Source organism: Maylandia zebra, linkage group LG20, assembly GCF_041146795.1.
Source record: "Maylandia zebra isolate NMK-2024a linkage group LG20, Mzebra_GT3a, whole genome shotgun sequence".
Taxonomy (NCBI): Eukaryota; Metazoa; Chordata; class Actinopteri; order Cichliformes; family Cichlidae; genus Maylandia; species Maylandia zebra.
In genome coordinates, this window is record NC_135186.1 from 16,061,305 (window position 1) to 16,085,491 (window position 24,187).

Below are 24,187 nucleotides of genomic sequence, written 5' to 3' on the forward strand. Positions count from 1 at the left end.
GAAAGCGTGTCATTCTCACCGTTGTAGATCGGTTTTCCAAGGCCGTCACTTCATCCCGCTAGCCAAGCTGCCCTCAGCCGCTGAGACTGCCCAGTCGTTGGTTGCTAATGTGTTCAGGCTCCACGGAATCCCCTTGGAAATTGTCTCCGATCGAGGTCCCCAGTTCACCTCACAGGTGTGGAAGACCTTCCGTTCCGCTCTCGGCGCCAAGGTTAACCTAAGCTCCGGCTTCCACCCGCAATCCAACGGACAGACTGAACGTCTCAATCAAGAACTGGAGACTATGCTACGGTGCGTGGCCAGTCAAAACCCCTCCTCTTGGGTTACCTACCTGCCCTGGGTGGAGTACGCCCACAACACTCTAACCTCGTCCTCCACCGGTCTATCACCTTTCGAGGCGTCTCTCGGATATCAGCCTCCGCTCTTCCCTGAAGAGGACTTGACTCTCTCCGTCCCGTCGGCTCCACACCACCTTCGGCGCTGCCAACGTGTATGGCGCAGCGTTCGCAGCGCCCTCCTGCGTGCGAAGGAACGACATGCGCACTACGCTGATCGTCGCCGCGCCCCAGCCCCTGACTACCAGCCGGGACAGAAGGTTTGGTTGGCTGCTGGGAACATCCCACTCCGGGGCACGTCCCGCAAACTGGCTCCCCGTTTCATCGGGCCATACGAGGTGGGCCGAGTCATCAACCCGGTGGCGGTCAGGCTTCGGCTTCCAGCCTCCCGGCGTGTGCACCCCACGTTCCGTGTGTCTCAGCTTAAACCAGTCCGCCTCAGCCCCCTGTGCCCTCCTTCCGCGCCCCCTCCTCCCGCCCGGCTCGTCGGCGGCCATCCGGCCTATGCGGTCCGGCGTATCCTGGATGCGCGCCGGCGCGGGCGCGGCTGGCAGTATCTCGTGGATTGGGAGGGGTACGGCCCCGAGGACCGCCTCTGGGTCCCGCGCTCCTTCGTTCTGGACCCTCGCCTCATCTCTGCTTTCCATGCTTCTCTCCGCAGGCGGGGTCCCGGCCTGTCGCCTGGGGGCGACTCTTGAGGGGGGGGTACTGTCATGGTCCGCGGCCCGGCGTCTGAGGTGCTGATGGGATGCCCACTCCCGTGGGCGTGGCCGCTGACTCCACACCTGCATCCCATCCCAGGCGATCACCAGGTGGACCATTTAATCCTGCCCAGCCTGCTGCTCCACGCCAGTCCGTAATCGTCCTTCAGCGGTAACGCACACCTACGGGAAAGTCCTTAGGCAATCCTATCCATGTGAACTAGTACTAACTCTGCCTTGTATACCCAGATCACTGCTCGGCGTGTTTTGAGTCACCAGCCTGTCCACCTGCCTGTCCAGAATTTGGATCACGATCAACCCCAGCCGCCTCGCCCTTTCTGGAGCTTCTCCCCACGGACCCTCACCCCTCCCTCCGGTTCCCTTGGCCCCGCTATCATCGTAAGATGCGTACACTACCTCCCCTCGTATGCTGCCGGTTTACCCGCACCCCAATAATCCTTTTTTCTTTTTCTGTTTCAGCCTCCCACGGTCCCGCTCTCGGCGTTTCCTGCGCGATTCTTCTCCCGGTCCCTCGGTTTCTCTGGTTCCGTGCGTTTTCTCCCTTCTACTCTCCCGGGACACTCTCAGTTATAATAAAGTTTATTTTTTCTCTCGTACCGCTGTGTGTGTGTTCTGCTCCTGGGTCCAGCTTGTGTGTTGAACTTCGGTTCTTGACACTCTGTTTACATGCTGTTAGTCCATATCTGAGTTGTTAGCTTATGCCTGAAGTTTGCAAGTGCTAAAAGATGGATCTTTGAGACCACAGTATTTTCCCCACAGTTATAGCAATAATAATATAGCAATAATTAATAACAGGGCTGGGAGATGAATTTAATTGTGAAGTCATAATTCTGTCTTTTAACACTTAATAGAATAGAATAGAATTCAACTTTATTGTCATTGCACATGCACAGGTACAGGGCAACGAAATGCAGTTTGCATCCATCCAGAAGTGCTTTAGTGATATAGATATATTACAATATATATTAGCAATAATATAGATATGTAAGTATATTACAGAAATGGGTCTATTATGGAATGTTATAATGTACACAGTATGAAGTATGTTGTGAATATTCTATAACTATAAGTATGTACAGGCTGTAGTGAGTACAAGCTATGTACAGGATATGAACAGGATATAAATATGAAAAACTATACAGAATATGAAATAAATAACTTTAAAGAAATCTGAGATATACAGCTATACAGAAATGGGAACTATGCAAGTTGTAAACAGTTGTAGGGTTAAAAATTATCGTATGTACAGAATGATTATTTACACAGAGCTATACAAGATAAGTGAGGGTGTGGATAATTTCTACAGAGGCTATATAAAGTGCTAGTGGTTGTGAGTGGTGGTTCAGTCCATGTTATTATTGTGTGTTTGAGGGTGCACGATCTGATATCCTCGTGTCGGTGTTGTTCCCACATCATCATAATAAATGTTGTTCCAGGGTCCACATTACAAGTAACCAATCACCTTCTTGTGACGTCATACTTTTGCGACTTCGAAAAATACCCGCCTTAAAAAAAACAAATGTTCTTCGAGAAACCGCCTTTTGTCCGCCGATCCAGCAATTTCAATTCCTCTCAAGATACTTTTCTTTAATAAATGGTAAGCATAATACATATGTTTTCCTTGAAATGGATAGCTGTTTGTTTGCTAGTGATAGGCTACTTGCGAACCAGTGTTCTCCAGACAGAGAATTGCGTGTCAATGTATTATGATTTATTATGAAAGTACAGGTGAATATAGCTCTCCCGTCAATATATTATGATATATAATAAATGTACAGGTGAATATAGCTGTCATAACAATGTCAGGCAAAATTGCAGTAGCTTCCCTGATCATTTTACAAACATAAGTGAAGAGAATCTGGACTAAAAGGCCTAGACTAATGGTTGTGTGCTGAATCTATGAATCAAACTATCACCTGGAAACATAATTAACTGGTCCATAGCTGTGAAACTGGACATGAGTTCTTGATTCTATGGAGATTAACAGTAATCCAGAAATTTACAAATTTGTCCTGGGACATCGTGTAAATGTTGTCCCTGGGACATCGCGTAAATGTTGTCCCTGGGACATGTCCCTGGGACATCGCGTAAATGTTTTTTTCTTTCTTTGGCTCTCGGAGGAGGCGGACGCACTTTTCTCCTCTCCCTTATCTTTCCTGCTAGTTCTTATGTCCTTGTCTAGTCTCGTGTCTTTTTTGTATTACTTTCCCTGGAACACTCTCTCACAGTCTGTGTCTAAAACCTAAAAGAGAATTATGGATTTAATCAACTGGTCTCTGAATGCTATTGACACCCTTTAACGAGAAGTCTGGGCTCGGGAGAACCCGAGTGCCCTGGAGGGACTTTCCCTGCCGGATACACGATGGACAGGTGGCAGAGGATCGTGTGCCTGACTGTCGATCGAGGACGCTGAAGATATCTACCTATTCGGAACCATGATAACAGGGTTCTTGCTAATCGGAGCTGGCTTGGCCCTGGCTTATCGGAGAATTAAGAGAGAGGAACCGGCTGTTCAAACCCCCACAAGGCTTCCCGCTGGGATTGGAACGACAGGTGCGACTTCTCAGAAAGGGCTCACTGAAGGCAGCATGGTTAAGAGCTTGGAGGCGCTTATGACTGCAGTGAATGCTCAGAATAACACCTTTGAGCGTATGTATGTTGGATTACATCAGGAAAGAATCAACTCAGAACAACATCTCTGGGCGGAGCTGGATTACACCTCGGATCAGTTGGCTGCGGTCGTGAGGTCTCAGAATCTGCTATGTGAGCAAAAAGAGTGACAAGACCACAGAATCGACGGCTAATAACATCACGGAGAAGCTCACAGCTATTAACGGGAGACTGAGAGACCAGTGTCGGAGTGTTAAAAAACAGCTTGAAATTCTCAATTACCATCATAACCCGGCTACCCCTTCGGCGCCAGCTCAAGGCCTCTAGCCGAACAATAACTCCCTGATAACGACTGTGTTGAGTCTGTTCCTTCCCATTCCCTACAAGGCAACCTGGGTTGGCTGGAAGACTGTTTACTTAGCCTGGCAGGGCGAAGGACACAACATTTAAGCCTCCACTGAACTATGGACACGCACACACATACATATACTGACACTGATAAGCACTCACTGACGCATCACCCTCCCTACCCCGGATCCAACGCCACCTCCAACGCTTACCTCCCCCATGATGTGGACATTGGGTCAGCTGGAGGCGCAGTCGAAAGATTGTAGCGGTCCCAGATCAGATGTACACACTGGAACTCTTTCCCATGTTGCTTGTCTGTGTTTATTGTGTTATGGTGTGTTGATACCTGTGCATTCCTGTATTATCCTTTTGTGTTGCACATTTCAATGTTTTTTTTCCTCGCTACCTGGCCTGACCTGTCTCCCCAATGTGATGTTTGTATTGTATGTACGGTCGGCAAGGTCTGTCATCTCGGTTGTGGGCAAAAGACCTGCAACTGACAAATAAAGGCTATCTCATCATGTTGTCCCTGGGACATCATGTTAAAGCTGCCAGAGACATACCATAGCTTCTTTTAGCCCCTGTTTGTTTTGAGATATATATATCTATATCTATCTATCTATCTATATCTATATCTATATATCTATATATCTATATATATTTTAATATTATATTTAATATTTACATTGTATTGCAAAAAACCCCAAAACAAGTTAAAATGAATTAATGAATATTGACTAATTAAACCTTTGTTATTTTTCCACCAGAAATGGACGATATAATTAGAAGAAGTGTTCTGAATGACGAAAAAAAAAAAAGAACTGGAAAAGATAGACAACTTTGTGTGCATGTGTCACAATGCCAGGAGGACCCATTCAGTGTTGTGTTAGAAAAATTGAACTCATTAACCCTTCATGGACATTATAAATGTTTAAATGTGGCCTCAGGTAAAGACAGGAAAAGAGACTATTACAAATTCTACTGCATCAGAGCTGGGAAAAAAAGTCGAAACAGCTACAGAGCAGTGGGCTGTAAGGCCTATGTTTCATTTAAAGTACTCAAATGTTGGAAAGACCACACAGTCATCGTGCAGCGCACATATGATGAGCATGATGGGCATGATCCTTCGGACCCAAAAGACACACATTTCAACAATATTTCCAGTGATTTGAGGAGGAACATTGAGGAACTGCTTTCCCTTGGAACTAAGCCAGCCATCATACTAACTGAATGTCATAAATGGGCCAAAGAACATGAACACAGAGATCTTCACAACAGAGAGCATTTTGTCACACCACGTGACATTGACAGTGTTAGAACCTGCATGATGAGGAAGAAGCACTTTAACTGTGGAGACAGTCAAAGTGTACATACCTTACTTAATGGAAAACATCAAGAACATGTTCTCTTCTATCAACCATACACATCTGACCAAGAACTAATGATTGTTTTGCAGACACCTGTAATGAAATCAAACATGGAGAACTATGCAAAACAGTTAGTATTTGTTGACAACACACACTGTGTTAACCAGTATTCATTTCCCTTATTCACACTTGTTGTAAGAGATGATCATGGGCATGGAGTCCCTGTGGCCTATGCTATTGTCAGCAACGAAAGTCAGAAAACCCTGGAAACTGTTCTTGGAATAGTTTGTGAGCATTTCCCAACTTCCCCGAGGTAAATAATACATTGACAGCTATTAATTTTGAAATAATTCCTTTTCAAAAAAGTTATAACATGCCAGAATCTAATGCTATAGCTGCAGCATGGGCTGCAAAAAACTTTCCTTTCCAGTTGTTAAAGTTATTCCTATAGGCTGTATGCAGTATTTTATATAACTACTTGTGAGTTGAAATGTTTAATTTGGCATTGAAGTGGTGCTTTGAGATAGCAAAAACATTTTCATTTTTTTCTGTAGAGCATTTATGGTTGACAAAGACTTTGCGGAAATAAATGCTTTGCAGAAGGTTTTTCCAGAGTCAGCTATCCTTCTATGCTGGTACCATGTCCTGCAGGTAAACCACATTGTTTTCTTTTCACGTTGTCTAAGATGCAACTGAAACACATTTTTACAACAGGGTCCTGTTGTTATGATTTGCCTCATTGTGATATTCACCTACTCAGGTTAATGAATATAAAGGGATAAAATGGTGAGTGACTATGTCCATCCATTTAAGACCACAGTGCACTCATCTTCTGGTGGCTGCTTCCCAAAGCTCTTTTTGACATTTAAAAATATGTTTGCCTGGTTGATTTCTGTAATGCACAGGTCCTCTTGTCCAGTGAGTGACAAAGTTATTTTTGGACGTCAGCTTTCTTTTATGCTTTTTGTACAGCTGCTCCTCTGTCTCTCTCTCCAGATTAACTTTTTTTCCTCTGACATTCACAGGCTGTTAATCGATGGCTTTCAAAATCAGAGTCCATGGGCTTTCTAACACCCAAAAGAGAAATGAAATCATTTCTTTCTTTTGTAAGCCGAAAGCTTGCACATCTGTAAGTGTAATTTGTCTATTTCACATTTTGATTTCTTGATTACACTAAGAGCATAATAACTTTCAGTTGCTAAAAAAAGTTACAGAGAGATACAAAATAGATTTTGAAACAATTTCTAAAACTGGCTTCTTATCTTGCTTATCAAAACAAGTACTTAAGCTGTGCAGACCATCATTGTGTCACCCACTGTGCAGTAGAACTTGTGAGTGGGATTCTTTCACAGACAGATGCTGAAACCAAATATGCTTATAGGTTTAGTGTTCCTTCTTAGCCATTGTAAGGGAAGAAATAATTGCTTCCTAATACAAAAACACGACATATTATTAATAACTTAAAATTCTTAATGTTATTCAATAAAAGGAAAAGGGCTTCAATACATAATATTAAAGATTTCAATAGGTCTGTTAAATGGATTGAAATATATTCTGTTGCATCCAATTCTCTTAGGAGGACGACTTTAAAATCACATCAGCAGAGTTCTGCCAGACATTTAGGCAATACCCTTTGGTGTGCCAGTATTTTCAGAAGCACTGGGAAGGCATTGGCCACATGTGGTGTGACTACAGCCGTCGCTTCAGTCACGCTCGCTCTGAAACAAACAATGTGATTGAAAGGTATGATTTATTATTTTGCCCTCATTCAATTGTATTGCTAAAAAAAAGATATTATGCATGTCAATGGAAAATTGTATTTAGTAGTCAGTATAATCTTTTAGTGATATAAGTTTGCATATGATAGAATACTGCATGTAGTTATTTGTATTAGGAAATATTCAACCATGTATACTTACAGCTATATAATCAATTGTGTGTGATCTCTAACAGGCTGCAGGCTTGGTGTGCACTCCAGGAATGCACCCCCACGTCCTGGGAGCATGAGAGTTCGTACCTTGTTTTATTGTTTTACGGTAGGATTAACGTAGCTATGTCTGTTTTAGTTTAAGTGCTTCTTTACATATAGATGAACTGCTGGACTTCCTCACCATGTTATTTAGGGTGAGGGGGAGACTGCCCTCTTTGTGACCAAGGATGTTCCTTTTGTGCCTTCATGTTATATGACCCTTTGATCAGCAGGACACACACACACACACACACACACACACACACACACACACACACACACACACACACAGAAGTATAAAATAAAGACAGGGGTAGTGCTCAGCGCGAGTCTCTCTGTCTGGAGGCTGCCCTTGCTAGCAAGACGTTCTGTGTGTTTCTCTTCTCTGAGTCTTTACTGAAGAAGTGTTTTAGAACATTTTCCTTAACAATGCATTACTCCAAGAGGCTAAACTGAGTAGGTTCTTCATATCATTGCCAGAACAGGTTTTAGGCAAATCCTTTAAATTCTAGCAGTGTTTTTTTATGTTATCACAAACAAAAAAAACCCCAAAACAGCGTAGGTGGATTTGCCTAAATCAGCTAAACCGGAACAGAGCATTCCTTTATAAAAGACGTGTGCAATAGGTATACCAATTTTTTTAAAGAAATAATACAGTCTTGATTTAAACTTTAAATTCCTTCAATTACAGTTACTAATCATTTCAAATAACTGTTTTTCAGATTTTTCCACCGCCTGAAATACCAGTTTTTATCTGGCTATAAGAATAGGCGTCTGGATGATCTGATTGAAGTGCTCCTAGGGAAGGCCGACGACTACTTCTCAGTCATAAAAACCCTGCAAGATGTGGGCCACATGAAAAACAGGTTTGCTGACACCTTGTCTCAAGTTTCAGACTCTGCTTCAAAACTGATGGAAAGTGGTTGGGCTCTTAAAATTACAGTCAAGAACAGCCATGGAGTTAATGCATATCAAGTCCCATCTGAGTCAAGAGAAGACATTGTGTATGATGTCTGCCCTGTTGAGTCCTACTGCAACTGTACATATGGCTTACAAGGACTTCTTTGCAAGCATCTAGTGTTACTTGCAAAATTAGCAGAGGTTGACAATGACATCTATCCAAACATGGAAACAGACATTTTGTCACTGCGGGTGAGGAGAGCTGTGTGAAAATAATAAATGTGGATCCAATCGCAGGCAGTAGTGGAGAAGTGAAGGTGGTTTATTGAACACAAAATAGATATGGACAAACAGCAATTGGAGCTAGTGATGGGACGTTCTGTATCGAGGCTTCGGAGCGTGTGTCGAGTAATGGAGGGGGCGTTTCCGCGAAGCGCGTATCGAGGCTTGCCTCATTTATGGGAGGAGCTGAAAATGATGACGTCCGAAGCCTCGCTGCCCGGCTGTACCACGTGACTGGTTCATGAAGTGGTTCGAACTTTGCCGCGAGATATGACAGCGATATAAACCCCTCAGACTTCATTCAAAAATGTGGGTGTTTGATGGAGAGTTGCGGTTAGTGAGAGTTTGGAGACCGTTTGGAGGTTTATGAGAGTGAGGAAAGTCAGGAGAGAATGGAGCCAGCTAAGAAGAGGAGGATGTCCTCCCCTGTGTGGGAACATTTTGCTCTTATTCCTCCCAACAAGGTATGTAAATTTCTACAGAAGATGTATTTTCATGATACTGATGGTGCAATACAATTTATGTTGAGCTGTCTTGACTTTTGTACAAGGTGAAGTGTTTGCTATGTGCCAGGGAGCTGGGATATAACAACAACAACACCTCATCCATGCTTAGGCACTACAGAGCTTTGCATGAGAATAAGGGGGACACCGATTGTGGAGCAAGACCAGGTGAGCCATCAAATGCAATGATAATATAGGATGCAGTAATGTTACTAAATGATATAACAATATTATACAACTGTTATAAGTTACGTGTGTGATATTTATATTTGTGCTTTATCTTTATTGTCTTTCCTCAGGAGAACAATCTCAAATAGATGAAGACCTGGTCAGCATGGTGATTGAGGACTCCCAGCTATTTAGCATTGTGGAGGACAAAGGATTCAAAAGATTTGTTAAATCATTAAATCCTAGCTATGTTCTCCCCACTAAAAAGGTCATAAAAGCAGTGAAAATTTTGTTTTTACAGAATAAAATGTGAACAGGCAGGACTGAGGCTCAAAGCCTCAGTGTGTAGCTGTCCATACCTCAACGTTACAAAAGCACAACCACTGTCCACACCCCAACCACACCTCACCTCACAGTAAATGATCATTTCCATTTCAAGCATTTCCAAATAATCATTTCCCATACTGCCACTATAAATATACACAGTATACTGCCATCACTACAATATACATGTTTTACACACTCCTTTTGTTGTTGACATTTACAGGCTGTGTGCAAAATGCCACACTCTTCAAATTCATGCCAGCTATTATTTTTACGTCCAGTAGGTGTCCTGCTAGAGCAAATGAAGCTTCATGAAGCTTCGCGTTGGGGTGAACCAATTGGATGAAAAGCTTCAGTGCTTCATGGGGCTTCATCTGCCCATCACTAATTGGAGCACTAACTAAACTAGACTGGAGACAACTAAACTACAGAGCACAAACCTGGACAAGAATGAGAACAAGCAGAGGAGATCGACGATGGCCAGCAGGGAGACCACACGGGTGCGACATGGTGGATACACAGACGGACCAGCAACTACAATGACAGAGGACACGACTTAAATACACACAGAGAAACACAGGGGAATTACACACAGGTGGTGGACACAGCTAGGAATAATCAACAAGACGAGACAGAGGTAAAACTGAACACACTCACATGAGATGCAGACCTTCACAATAAAACAGGAACAAGAAACCATCACACTAAGACGCAGACTCGACATAGAGAGACAGACAGAAAATGACACATGGAACTAAACTAAACCTGCAAAAACATGACAACTCAAAATACTGGGTCAAATTGACCCAGAACCGTGACACATTTCTACCTTGGCAAGAATTGCAGTGAAAGAAAGGCATTACTTTGTACACTGTGAGGACTTGAAAGTGATAAAAATGTCAAGTTTGTTTGGAAATCTGTGTTTTTTTGCATCGGCTGAAACACTTCAGTGCACTTGTTGTACGTTCTCTCACTATAACACATGTGCTTGCCTGAAGGTGGCTTGTAGCCATTTTAAACAAATGAAAAACTCTCTGAAAAGTCCTCTATCAACTTTGAATGACACTCCTGTAGTTGAAAGCACAGAAAAAAAATGCACAGAAGATGCGGTTGGAAAACTAAATGCTGTTTTAGACACAGTTAAACAGTGGGCATTCATTCCAGAGGGTATTACTGCAATGATAGATGAACTGCATACAAATGTCTTAAAAACAAAACAAGAAGTAGGCAAAAGTATATGCCAGTACGAAATAAAGACGACAGATAATGCATGCAAAATTAGGCCATTGCATTCTAGCAAGAAACGTTCGGCCAGCATCGACATTCCAACAGTCTGTGAAAATGAATGTGAACAGTCGATAACCACTGAAAGAGAGACAGCCTCTGGAGAAAATGAAAACCTTTTGGAATACAAAACAAAAAAGAGAAGAGTTAAAGCTAAGTATATGCACAAGTAGACTTTTGTGTGACATTTCAAAGGGACTGCATCCATTACTTCTGTTTATTGAAACCTAAAGCTGAATAGCTGTCTTAACTTTCTGCCAAGGAACAGATGAAAAGAAATTGTTTGCTCTCTCAAGCAGTTGTTATTTATGTGTGTTATTCATTACTTTGGCTTGGTTGCTGTTTTTGATACAAATTCATCTGTGCCCATTGTAATATTTTCATATGTTACTATTTTTATATTGCTATGCATTATAAATAAAGGATTACTTATTACTATTAAAGGTCTGCATTTTTTAATTGTTGGTATTATTTATAAAATATGCGCTCTTTAGTTTTTTGCTCCATAAAACGATACCTGTCACTTTTTGGACATAGAGTATCAGCTGTTGAGAACCCCCGGCTCATACAAAATAGAAGTAAAAGGTTTCAACATCCAGCCTTTTTATGATTAAATACAAAGTGTAATAATAGAGTTATCGGGGTGTGATTTTGTTAATAGTTAGTCTTAAGTGTAAGTTTAATAGTAATGATGAGTAAGAAAATCTAGCCAGAATAATGAAATGAGACTAATACCTGACCTCACACTGAGATTTGGTATGAAGTGGCATGTTTGTGCTAATGCTGACATTGGGGCTCAGAGTTCCTCCGTGTGTATATATTTGTGAATGTTAACTTGGCTAATGTCCAAGGGTTTGATTGCTTTCCTGTTGGATTGTATCACAAAGAACGGGGGATAAGAGCACCAGTGGCCGTGCACACCCTCATCTCTCTCCTTCACCCGATCATTAGTGTTGGAAACCGGCATTAGCTCAGAGTAGATTAGACTTCAGTATAGTGCAAGTGATTTGATTTTATGATTATTTGATTCAGTTTTTTCTGTGTTCAAGCTCAATTACTTTAATAAAATATGTTGAATTCAAACAAATAAATAAATAAACAAATAAACTGTGTACATTACCCTTTTAAACCTTTCTGAAACAAGACAGGTAAAAACCAGTGTATAAAAGTTTACATAGGTATAAATAGCTCTAACACTTTACTCCAGCCTTTAATCTCCTAGGACCTGGCGTCCGCATATGTGGACATCGCATTTTGGGTTATTTAGACCAAAATACTAAATCTTGATCAACAAGTGCCTGATATACAGTTACGAGGACATTATACTGCAACTGTTCTATCAAAATTTCAAATGAATGTCCTCATATGTGGCTCTCATTTTTCTCAGAAACAAAAATTAGGTAAAAAAAATAAATAAATCTGGTAATTCTTTCTTTTTACATTCATCGGGTTCCAATCGGCCCAAATATCAAAGAGAAATTAAAAATGCAGGCAGCACGGTGGCACGGTGGTTAGCACTGTTGCCGCACAGCAAGAAGGTCCTGAGTTCAATTCCACCATCAGGCCGGGGTCTTTCTGTGTGGAGTTTGCATGTTCTCCCCGTGTTTGCGTGGGTTCCCTCCGGGTACTCCGGCTTCCTCCCACCGTCCAAAGACATGCAGCTTGTGGGGATAGGTTAATTGGATAATCCAAATTGTCACTAGGTGCGAATGATTGTCTGTCCCTGTGTGTTGGCCCTGCGACAGACTGGCGACCTGTCCAGGGTGTACCCCGCCTCTCGCCCTATGACAGCTGGGATAGGCTCCACCGCCCCCCCCCCGACCCTGAAAAGGATAAGCGGAAGTGAATGGATGGATGGATGGAAATTAAAAATGCATGCCATGGAAGATTTTGGGTCTTAGGGGGTTAAAATGACCAGATCCCTGGGGCCTCTTTTCCAGGCCACTAAATTAAACCCAGTCAATTACCAATTGCACAGAATAAAAAAGTCCAAATCTTTAATAGAAAAGACAGGCAGAACTCAAACAAACGATAATCCAAATGAGGAGCATATATACACACTGGAAAGTAAATAATTATAAGTTATTAAATCAGACTAATTAAATACAGTAAAACTAATAAGGGAAGACAAACACAACGGAAATAAAAATGACAACAGTGTAAACATACCAAAACTCAAAATAAAACAGGAAAGCTACTACAAACCGAGTGTGACACAATTACATTCATATTGAAGCATATGTGATAATTTTCTTTCTTTGTAGTATTTTTAAGATATGTGTTAGAACAGTCATTATGCTGTTTGGATTAGGAACCAAACATTTTTGCCAAATAGTTAACTTGACACAAACTTAGAACAACAGTGAACAATTTTCAAGATTCTGATTTACAGAACAAACAAAAGGTTTCATTATTTAAGAGACAAGATCAAGTTTTTCACACAGGAACGAAATGACAGAATCCAGTGCAGCAGGGCCAAAGGTGTGTGTCAGCAAACTGAAGGTTGAGGAATCAGTCAGTTCATGTTTAAGGTTGTGTTGGATTTTGCAAAGAGTCTGTCTGTTATTAGAAAGTAAGATTAACAATATTATACCAATAACCCAAATACGGGGAAATGACAAATAATACAAAAAAAGATACAACTTTCATATTATTTTACTAACTTACTTTGTCATATCAGCACTTGAATGGTCGATGCCTTTACAGACCATGTCTCTTGTGACATCGCAGGCCAATCTTCCGGCAAACCCGAGGGCTAGCTCCCCAGCCTCCTCTTCACTCAGAACACTAAACACTGTTACTTTAGTTTTGGCCTTCTTAGGCCTGTCAAGAATCATTGCGGGCAGTTTGGCTTTACGGCCCTAAAAAAGAAAAAGTGCAAACACCAAAAGAGCAGAGAGAGACACACACACACAAACAAAGTTAAATGCTTTTGTTTACATGGTGTAATTGTGTATATATTGCAGCAAATGCACAATTTCCAGCCACATTGTCACTTCATTGATACGAGTAACCCGGATTTATTTCAGGTGACATCAAAATCACGAAATGTATACCTACCCCAATCAAACCTCTGAAAACATGAACTGACATGTTCTCTGCGTTGATTCTGCGCTTGATCTCGTCTTCTGTTATTGTGTAGGTTTTCTTTTTTGAGCTTGGTACAGATGAGCGACCATGCCCTCTGTAAACTGTACTAGTTCCTTCTGAATCAGTTTATCTGCATGGATCCTGTCAACATCATCATCAGCAGCATTATCTGTACTCAGACTTGTGCCGTATACTTCTGTTTCTTTTTCTTTGTCTTCAGTCTGTGTACCTTCATCTCTTTCAGTCTGTGTACCTTCATCTCTTTCAGTCTTTGTACCTTCATCTCTGACTGTCAGTCTTCCTATCTCACTGTTACTTGTCGATTTGCTGCAGATGTTCTCTCCCTTAGGAACTTTTCCTTTGTCATTCGCTGCCTGATGCTTTCCCTGATGACATTCTTCACTGGCTACTTCTGTTGCTCCTCCTGTATAGCCACCTACTATGCTGCACAACTCCTTTCCCTCTGCTGTGCTGCAATGTGCGGTTACATAAAGAAGAATGATATAAACAGCACTATATCAATTTAATTGTGAAGGGAAATCCCCACACTACGACACAGTTATGTCTAAAATAGTTTTGTGTAAAAACTGGATCTTGAAACGTCCACTTTAATTGCACAGTCCTGGTGTGCAAAGGCAAAATTACGAAAAAAATTTCACTTTAAACATTTTTGGACATTGTTTAGTTATATTGTGACTTACTCTCACAGAAGATACAGATGCCACAAACAGACTTTGAACAACGCATGTGCTTGTATGCACCACATTTCTGGCACTGCACCTGTGAATTTAAAAAAAAGAAGAAGAAATAAACAAACAAAAAACAAATGAACAAAGTCCATTATATAAACAATCTATATGGCTAAGGACATGTCATACAGGGAGTGCAGAATTATTAGGCAAATGAGTATTTTGTCCACATCATCCTCTTCATGCATGTTGTCTTACTCCAAGCTGTATAGGCTCGAAAGCCTACTACCAATTAAGCATATTAGGTGATGTGCAACTCTGTAATGAGAAGGGGTGTGGTCTAATGACATCAACACCCTATATCAGGTGTGCAGAATTATTAGGCAACGTCCTTTCCTTTGGCAAAATGGGTCAAAAGAAGGACTTGACAGGCTCAGAAAAGTCAAAAATAGTGAGATATCTTGCAGAGGGATGCAGCAGTCTCAAAATTGCAAAGCTTCTGAAGCGTGATCATCGAACAATCAAGCGTTTCATTCAAAATAGTCAACAGGGTCGCAAGAAGCATGTGGAAAAACCAAGGCGCAAAATAACTGCCCATGAACTGAGAAAAGTCAAGCGTGCAGCTGCCAAGATGCCACTTGCCACCAGTTTGGCCATATTTCAGAGCTGCAACATCACTGGAGTGCCCAAAAGCACAAGGTGTGCAATACTCAGAGACATGGCCAAGGTAAGAAAGGCTGAAAGACGACCACCACTGAACAAGACACACAAGCTGAAACGTCAAGACTGGGCCAAGAAATATCTCAAGACTGGTTTTTCTAAGGTTTTATGGACTGATGAAATGAGAGTGAGTCTTGATGGGCCAGATGGATGGGCCCGTGGCTGGATTGGTAAAGGGCAGAGAGCTCCAGTCCGACTCAGACGCCAGCAAGGTGGAGGTGGAGTACTGGTTTGGGCTGGTATCATCTTTTTGGGTTGAGGATGGAGTCAAGCTCAACTCCCAGTCCTACTGCCAGTTTCTGGAAGACACCTTCTTCAAGCAGTGGTACAGGAAGAAGTCTGCATCCTTCAAGAAAAACATGATTTTCATGCAGGACAATGCTCCATCACACGCGTCCAAGTACTCCACAGCGTGGCTGGCAAGAAAGGGTATAAAAGAAGAAAAACTAATGACATGGCCTCCTTGTTCACCTGATCTGAACCCCATTGAGAACCTGTGGTCCATCATCAAATGTAAGATTTACAAGGAGGGAAAACAGTACACCTCTCTGAACAGTGTCTGGGAGGCTGTGGTTGCTGCTGCACGCAATGTTGATGGTGAACAGATCAAAACACTGACAGAATCCATGGATGGCAGGCTTTTGAGTGTCCTTGCAAAGAAAGGTGGCTATATTGGTCGCTGATTTGTTTTTGTTTTGTTTTTGAATGTCAGAAATGTATATTTGTGAATGTGGAGATGTTATATTGGTTTCACTGGTAAAAATAAATAATTGAAATGGGTATATATTTGTTTTTTGTTAAGTTGCCTAATAATTATGCACAGTAATAGTCACCTGCACACACAGATATCCCCCTAAAATAGCTAAAACTAAAAGCAAACTAAAAACTTCCAAAAACATTCAGCTTTGATATTAATGGGTTTTTTGGGTTCATTGAGAACATGGTTGTTGTTCAATAATAAAATTATTCCTCAGAAATACAACTTGCCTAATAATTCTGCACTCCCTGTAGTGTACCCGGTCTTTGGCTGCAATCACACACCAGCACTGACTGCACTTCCTAGTTCGATCTGCAAAAAATAATTTGTTTAAGTACAAGTTACATTTTCCAATGTTAGAGAAAAAGAAGGCGGCTAATTTTATCTTTACCTATTGAGGAAAATAAGTAGTGGCAAAGTCGGGACCTGAGCTTTGGGATTTCAGTGTTGTACTCCTCCACTTGTGTTTTACCGTCAATGAGAGATTGGGCAAACTAATAATTGACGAAGAAGGAAAAAAAAAGAACAAAAAAAAATTAGATTAACAAAGAAATGGTTTTTTTTTAACCCCCCCCCCCCCCCCCCCGAGAAAAATAAACAGAGCAACCAAAGCAAAGCATTACTGCTGAAATGGTTCAATCTACAAATTTTTTTTAGATTTTACCATCCTGCCTCTAAGGCTTTAAAAACTGAATAGGCAAAAATGTAAACATTACTTATATAGGTTAAAGCTATAGTTTTCAGTACCATTATGACATGCACTCCACATGAGTTCCCATCCTGTTGATGTGGGTGGCTCACATGTGACAAAGTCCACTCTCCAGTGCAGCCTCTTGCTGAAGCAAATGAGTTGAGAGATCGCAGTTATTACAAATAAAAAGCATATAGAGAAATCAATAACCACGTTCGGTAATGATTTCAATTAAATTAAATATGTTATGTTAAATATGTTAACTAATTACCTCCAGTTTTTCAACACCGCACTTTTTCTGACCTCCAACTCTCCAAATGAATTCATATAGACTATGGTCCTCTTGGGTATGTCACAAAACTGTTTTGTAAAAAGATGGATATGGTAGGCTTGGGCCTTGAGCTTTCCTAATGAGGGACACTGAAAAGTATCATGCACTAGAGAGAGTGCAAAATCTGTGCAACTAACAAACAAGGTCCAGTGGCTGCCGTTTTCCAGACAGGCTCCAATCAATTTCTCATACATCTGAAAGATGTTTTTCTGGAAATAAAAAGAATGTGACAAGTATGTTTTTCTGTCAAGAATGACACTGCAAAACTGCGAAAGCTTGTCAGGTGAGACTTGTAATTAATTCTGCAGATACACAAACATACAGAAAGTGTCATTTTTTGTTTACATTAATTAAGTTCTATAGTGTGTACGAAACAAATCAAGACCACAGACTCAACACGCACCACTCAATTTTTGGTGTTCTTTATCAGTTGGCCAAGACAGAAATGTTTTAATCTGTGTGCATTGCTTTTGAGCAAGTCTTTACACAGAAAAGGTTTCAGAAACATATTTTTCAGGTTCTTCTGACAAGGTTTCAATTTTGGAAAATGCTGTTTGTTTATAGTGGCAACTTATAAACCCTTTGTGATAAGAACATAGTTACCACAGTCCAAGTCATACCTTCAAAAAGTATGCACTTTGTGCTCTTGTGGACCCATCCAAAATTTTTCCAGTGATTTGGCTTGGTATTGGATAAATGTGAGGGAAATTCTATAAAAATAACATAAATACACCTATATTTTCAAATACATTACAAAAAACATAAACATGCTATGTCATTATGATCAAACCAGCTTTTCAACATACCTCACAGTGCAAATAGATTAGGCCATCTATTACCTTATAAAACAAATAAATAAATACATACAAATAAAAACAGAACTAAGGAATACGATTCATTAAGTAAATTGTACAATAAAGTGTATTTAAAGCAGAATTTAACATTAGTTTTATGACAACATAAAAGGATGTTTATGTCAAGAGGTACCTCATCTGAAATGTTTGTCTGGTCAAACAGGGATTTCAAACTTGAAATACCAATAGAGTTTGGTCCAGCTACTCCCACAAGGTAATCTGTGAGAAAGCATATGCTGTAGTCAACAGATATCATTTTCGTTTTGCATGCTGCAACCATCATCCATTTCAGTCTTCTAGGAGCTTTGTCTGGTTGTAGTTCTTTTTTCTCCTCCTCTCCCCTCATCTATTAATTAAATTGTTTTCTGACCTTCCTAACTGTTTCCGACCTGTCTTCCCAATGTGATTTTTAAGCAATATATGTATGGTCATTAGGGGGTGAAATTTTTATTGCAGTTGTACGTGTAACATTGCATGTGATAATAAAAGGCTTGATTGGTTGATTATTCAACATGCGTTGATATTTACCTGACATTGTGAAGGAGTCACAGTTTCTGTAAGGATGTAAGAACATAACATGTGGATTTGTTACACTTCTTTTTCACAAGTTAATAACAATCAATAATTTTCATTCCATTATTAACAAGCTATCACACGATGTCCCAGGGACAACATTTACACGATGTCCCAGGGACAACATCTACACGATGTCCCTGGGACAACATTTACACGATGTCCCAGGACAAATTTGTAAATTTCTGGATTACTGTTAATCTCCATAGAATCAAGAACTCATGTCCAGTTTCACAGCTATGGACCAGTTAATTATGTTTCCAGGTGATAGTTTGATTCATAGATTCAGCACACAACCATTAGTCTAGGCCTTTTAGTTCAAATTCTCTTCACTTATGTTTCTAAAATGATCAGGGAAGCTACTGCAATTTTGCCTGACCCAACCCCCGGGCCACGAAACACCCAAAAAGTTGGGGAACGCTGGTCTAGAGAACACTGGTTAGCTAATGCTGTCGTCAAGTAGCCTATCACTAGCAAACAAACAGCAAGCCAAGTGAGGAACATATGTATAATGCTTACCGTTTATTAAAGAAAAGTATCCTAAATTTACTTCAAATTCGGCGGACAGGCGGCAGTTTCTCGCTTCTTCACTTGTATTTCGAAATACTCGAAGGTGGGTATTTCGAAGTCGCAAAGGAATGACGTCACAAGAAGGTGATTGGTCACTTGCAATGTTGAACCTGGAACAACATTAATTATGATGATGTGGGAACAAGGCCAACACGAGGATATCAGATCGTCCGTTTGAGGGTACAGTTGTCCATTGTGTGTGTGTGTAGGTGGTTGTGTGTGTGTGTGTGTGTGTATGTTCAGTCCATGAGTTTAACGTGGTTCAGATGTCAGGAGGCAGAGTTCAGGAGTCTGACAGCTGTGGGGGAGAAGCTGTTCCGGTACCTGGTGGTCTTAGTCCGGAGGCTCCTGTAGCGCCTCCCAGAGTGCAGGAGGGTGAAGAGTCCATGTGATGGGTGACTGGGGTCTTTGATGATTTTCCCAGCCCTTTTCAGACACCGCTTCCTGTAGATGTCTTTTATGGCAGGAAGTGGTGCTCTGGCGATGCGCTGGGCAGTTTTCACGACCCTCTGCAACGCCTTCCGGTCCGAGGCAGAGCAGTTCCTGTACCAGACTGTTATACAGTTGGTCAGGATGCTCTCGATGGTGCAGCGATAGAAGTTCACCAGGATGTCTGAGGACAGGTGGTTCTTCTTCAGAGTCCTCAAGAAGAAGAGGCGCTGGTGAGCCTTCTTGACCAGCTTGGAGCAGTTGGTCGTCCAGATGAGATCCTCGGAGATGTGGACTCCCAGGAACTTGAAGCTGCTCACACGGTCCACAGCCGTCCCCTTAATGTGGATGGGTGGATGTGGAACAGGGAGAGATGGTCCGATTGTCCAATGTGGGGGAGGGGTGTGGCTTTGTAGGCTCCAGCCAGGTTGGAATACACATGGTCTAAAGTCTTGTCTCCTCTGGTGTGGCAGGAGACATGTTGGTGAAATCTGGGGAGGACTGTCTTTAAGTTGGTGTGGTTGAAGTTGCCAGCAACAATAAAAGCAGCCTCGGGGTGTTTATTCTGGTGTTTGTTAATGGCTGCAGAAAGTTCTTTCATGGCCAACCTAGCATTAGCGTCGGGGGGGGGATATACACGGCAGTGAGTATGATCGAAGTGAGTTCTCTGGGGAGATAATAAGGTCTGCATTTGACCATTAAAAACTCCGCATTAGGTGAGCAGTGACTCTCAGTAGTAGTGGAGTTCATGCACCAAGCATTGTTAATATAAATGCACAAACCTCCACCTCTGGTCTTGCCGGAGTCATCTGCTAGCCTGTCGGCTCGGTGTGTGTGGCGTCCTGCTAATTCGATAACATTGTCCGGGCAACTGTTGTTCAACCATGTTTCGGTGAAAAACATGACATTTGAGTCCATAATCTGTCTGTTGTTAGTGATGGAGAGCCGTATTTCATCCATTTTGTTTGCCAGAGAACGGACATTGGCGAGGAAAATACTGGGTAAAAGCAGCCGGTGTGGTGTTAGCTTTAGCTTAGCCTGTAGCCCTCCGCGCCTACCTCGCCTTTGTTTACGATCTCGGCGCCGTCTGCGTGCACTTCCGCCCGGCCGGGAGAGTGGGCAGCCTCCGGTGTCCTGGAGATCTCTGGGATGAGTTGGAGATCGGCGATAAAACTGTTGGAGTTATGAGTCCAGATGTCCAGAAGCTCTTGTCTGCTGTAGGTCAGCATCGCACAGCAATTCTGGACGAATAATCCGGTTAATTACACAAGATTCACTGATTCATCATCTTGCATTCCTTTACCTTTGAAGCTTTACTGTAACCCAGACAGTCTCTGTCAGTCGAGACACTGGAACAGATATGGTGGCGAGATCAGTTGGATTTTGATCTGTGCCACTGGTGAGGAGCAGTCATCTGTTGGATTCCGTGAACGTGATTGTGCACATATCAATAAAAATGTTTAGTCTCATTGTGGATGTATCCAAGAACTATGTTACTGTCGCAAAACCCCCCAAAACAAAACAAAACAAAAAAAAAACTTCATAGCATCAGGTTTAAGGGAAAGCTCCTCGAGGATTAGTTCTGCCATTTCGACAGCCAGCACTGCCCCACAGAGTTCAATGTGAAGGATAAAGAAAAAGTTTAGGAGCTAGCTTTGCTCTTCTGAGTACAAAACCATCTTGACGCTGTCATCTGTAGTGATGACTTTCAGATAAGCTACTGCTCCTATGGCCCAATTTGAGGCGTTAGAAAATACACAGAGCTCAGTACAAGTAGATCTAACTCTTCACTAGCTGTCAGCTCCAAGTCCTGAATGCCGTTAAGGAAGGATGACTGCCAAGCTCTGAAGCTCTCAGGCTTCATTGAATTTGTAGTTAGTTCAAAACTGTAGTTACTAATTTCCTGCATGCTTATGTGGCGAGACGAGGTTGGGATATAAAGTAAATACTCTTCAGTTTTAAAGAACGACAACGCCACCCTGGGAATTTCACCCAGAGAATACTGGAAAAAACGCTAAATCACCAAAAAGGCACTTAGGTTCGCTATACTCAATCCAGAGACGAGGTTCAATAATAAACAAATTGACAATTTATTAATAATTATTTAAAACACCATATAAAAACACAATCATAAATATTCAAGTACAAATATGCTTAAAAAGGTATTCAGAGCTGAGGCTTACCAGTGGAGGGGCAGGGATGCCACACACAAACTAAAGAAAGAAAACACACCCAAAACACAAGTGCAACACACTATCACACACACTCACACTAATAAACTAAACAAGGCAGGTGTGTACACTCAAGGGATCCCACCACCAAGGCACCCTAGTCTCCTCCACGTCGGCACTCCGCATCTGAATAAAAAGAAACAAAGAAAATTTTAATATATTACAACAAACTAATGTGTAGCACCGGGGGATAACCCAACTGCAGGACCACACTGGTGATCTACAGCTAGAAAAAGGGCCTCCCACCAGTGGTGTAACAAAAATCCAAACTACAAATCAAAAGCAATAAAACAACATACAATCTGGATAAAACTCTAAAATCGGGAGCAAACGGAATCGCCGTACTGCTCCAACTTGCCGTCCACACGACGATAAGTTAACAGTCAATCAATATGCACGCCAGCTGACTCCGATAACCGGCATGCATATGGCCGTTGTCCACGCCGACGTCCACTGTAAAAGCTGACAGCAGCAGGGAAAGAATTCTCACAACGGGAACAGACGGTAAAAGCACAGCAAGGCAAAACAGCAGCACTTCAGTTCGCGTAGCTTGGCGCAAAACTAAGGTCCACACTTCCTGCGAAACATAATAAATAATTACTATAAAAGAACAATAGAAGGCAGAGAGCGTAACAAAAGTTGATTACGTACCAAGTAAGCCGGGTCACAGAACGTAAGCAGAATAGCTCAGAGGAGGCTTCTATAGCTACGACCAGCCGCGATGGAGACTTTAGAGGAGTAACCCACAAACGATCTCTACCACACCGAGGAAGTCAGGTGACCAAAAAGGAGATCACAGGCAAGCGATGCAGAGACACTCAAATGGCCACTATTTATACCAGCGCCCCCTAATGGGCCAGGCTGAAAGTGGGTTGGACCGAGGGATAACATTCATCCTGCCACATTCACATAGAGATGGAGTCTGAGAATGTTGCTATATATCCTATATCCTTTGGGCAGTATCTGAATACATCATGGACTCTGTTGTGAAGAACCCTTAAAAGTATGGTGAGCATGTGATGTGGTGTACTGAAGAAAGAATGGGTGTTGTCCTGTAGCTGGTTGATACTCAATTAGCAGTGAGTACCCTGGTTTTGAAAGGTGATGCATGATATTCTGTATTAGATTCTGGAAGTTCGGTTGACAGTGATGGCTTCCTAACACAGATGGGACTTTGGGTGCCTGGAGAATCTATGATGGATTTAAAACTGACATGCACGTGATTTTCAAGGTATGCTTCAGTTTGCTGTTTAATGATCGATGATGAGATGCTGCTCCTGATGCTCCGTGTATCGTCACATTTCATAGCTGCTGCTGCCTCCAAAACCTATGCCTCTGCAGCAGAAGCTGCATCTGCTTTTTCATGTTCCAGTGCTTCCAGATCTGCCTCAAGTCTGGTCTTTTCCAATTTCAACTTGGCCTTTTGTTTTTTTAGTTCAAGCTAGTGGTGGGTGCATTGATCCGAATATAGACTGTATCGATACCAAGTCGGCATCAGTATTGGATCGATACTAGCCTGGTGAGATCGATTCTTTACTTTGTTTGCAATGCTGTACTTTTGGCAAAGATGAAACAGCCAGGTCGCCGGACACGCCGCTCCTGTGTCAACGCAGAGCAGGCTCACTTTGTTCCCCCTCCCCTCTCTTCTGTTTAGGTGTTGTGCTGTCTCGTGACGTGACTTAGATGCTTTGGGGATTGTTAAGTTGTTTACATATTAATTATATTTTCACTAGTTGTATCATAGTTTCTCAGCAGTCCTTGTTGTAATTTGTTTACTGGTTTGCGTGGACTTTTTATTTTAGAAAATTCTTTAAAAAAAACCCAAACTTGATAACTAAAACACCACGGCAGACCCGATGGCATTTTCATGCTTTGCAGCATCATTTATTCTTACAATAGTCACATGGTTGCTGTAACTGTACATTTAACGGCTGCAGCTTGTTGTGTTGGGCTCTTGAATCAAACTCCCCGCTCAAGCAATAACGTGGAGCAACAACCATCTTTTACTTTCGCTTACTCTCGTGCTGATTACATGCCACCATTCCCTGACTAAAGGGTAAGTACTGCCGCCTAGTGGCGCATGATGTACATCAATATAGATTACACCACATCCCCCTTACTGAAGTTAGGCTGGTACATTATTTTGCTCTTCAAACAAAACATAACTGCATAATATATTTTTTTTTCAATACAGACATACCCCAGCATTTCAGGAAACATGAACTCGGTATTTTCATAAACACTTTCTTTTCTCTTGTAACAGATGTCTAACCATTTTCCCTTTTAAACATGCTACTCTCAAAACCACAACTTAGCATTTGAAATACAACTTTTCCCTTTCCAAACAATTAGCTTCACAGATCAAGTCTTTTCGGTTTAATCACTTCCCTACCAGACCGGGTTCTAACCACACCTGGTGTATGGGGTGCGCTTGGCTCAG

The 24,187-nt window shown here is 41.9% G+C and overlaps 1 protein-coding gene and 3 long non-coding RNA genes across 4 annotated transcripts; 1 reads left to right on the plus strand and 3 right to left on the minus strand.

The window, feature by feature from the left end:
• Positions 1–1,009: 1,009 nt before the first annotated feature.
• LOC143414419 (uncharacterized) lies at positions 1,010–1,704 on the plus strand. The gene is made up of 3 exons (XR_013095041.1): positions 1,010–1,208; positions 1,286–1,435; positions 1,517–1,704. It is a non-coding gene; the product is annotated as an uncharacterized LOC143414419 (long non-coding RNA).
• Positions 1,705–13,470: 11,766 nt separating this feature from the next.
• LOC143414312 (uncharacterized) lies at positions 13,471–16,909 on the minus strand. The gene is made up of 5 exons (XR_013094832.1): positions 16,816–16,909; positions 16,460–16,562; positions 16,328–16,380; positions 14,604–14,682; positions 13,471–13,673 (listed from the first exon to the last, which is right to left on the minus strand). It is a non-coding gene; the product is annotated as an uncharacterized LOC143414312 (long non-coding RNA).
• Positions 16,910–17,026: 117 nt separating this feature from the next.
• Positions 17,027–19,042, minus strand: LOC112431261 (uncharacterized). The gene is made up of 7 exons (XM_076878395.1): positions 19,037–19,042; positions 18,473–18,498; positions 18,078–18,163; positions 17,897–17,929; positions 17,711–17,800; positions 17,228–17,299; positions 17,027–17,119 (listed from the first exon to the last, which is right to left on the minus strand). Exons 2-7 carry the CDS (start codon positions 18,477–18,479, stop codon positions 17,027–17,029), a joined length of 381 nt encoding a protein of 126 aa, XP_076734510.1. The 5' UTR covers positions 18,480–18,498; positions 19,037–19,042.
• Positions 19,043–21,622: 2,580 nt separating this feature from the next.
• Positions 21,623–22,633, minus strand: LOC143414260 (uncharacterized). Its single transcript, XR_013094781.1, has 3 exons — positions 22,399–22,633; positions 22,093–22,324; positions 21,623–21,873 (listed from the first exon to the last, which is right to left on the minus strand). It is a non-coding gene; the product is annotated as an uncharacterized LOC143414260 (long non-coding RNA).
• Between the last annotated feature and the right edge of the window lie 1,554 nt (positions 22,634–24,187).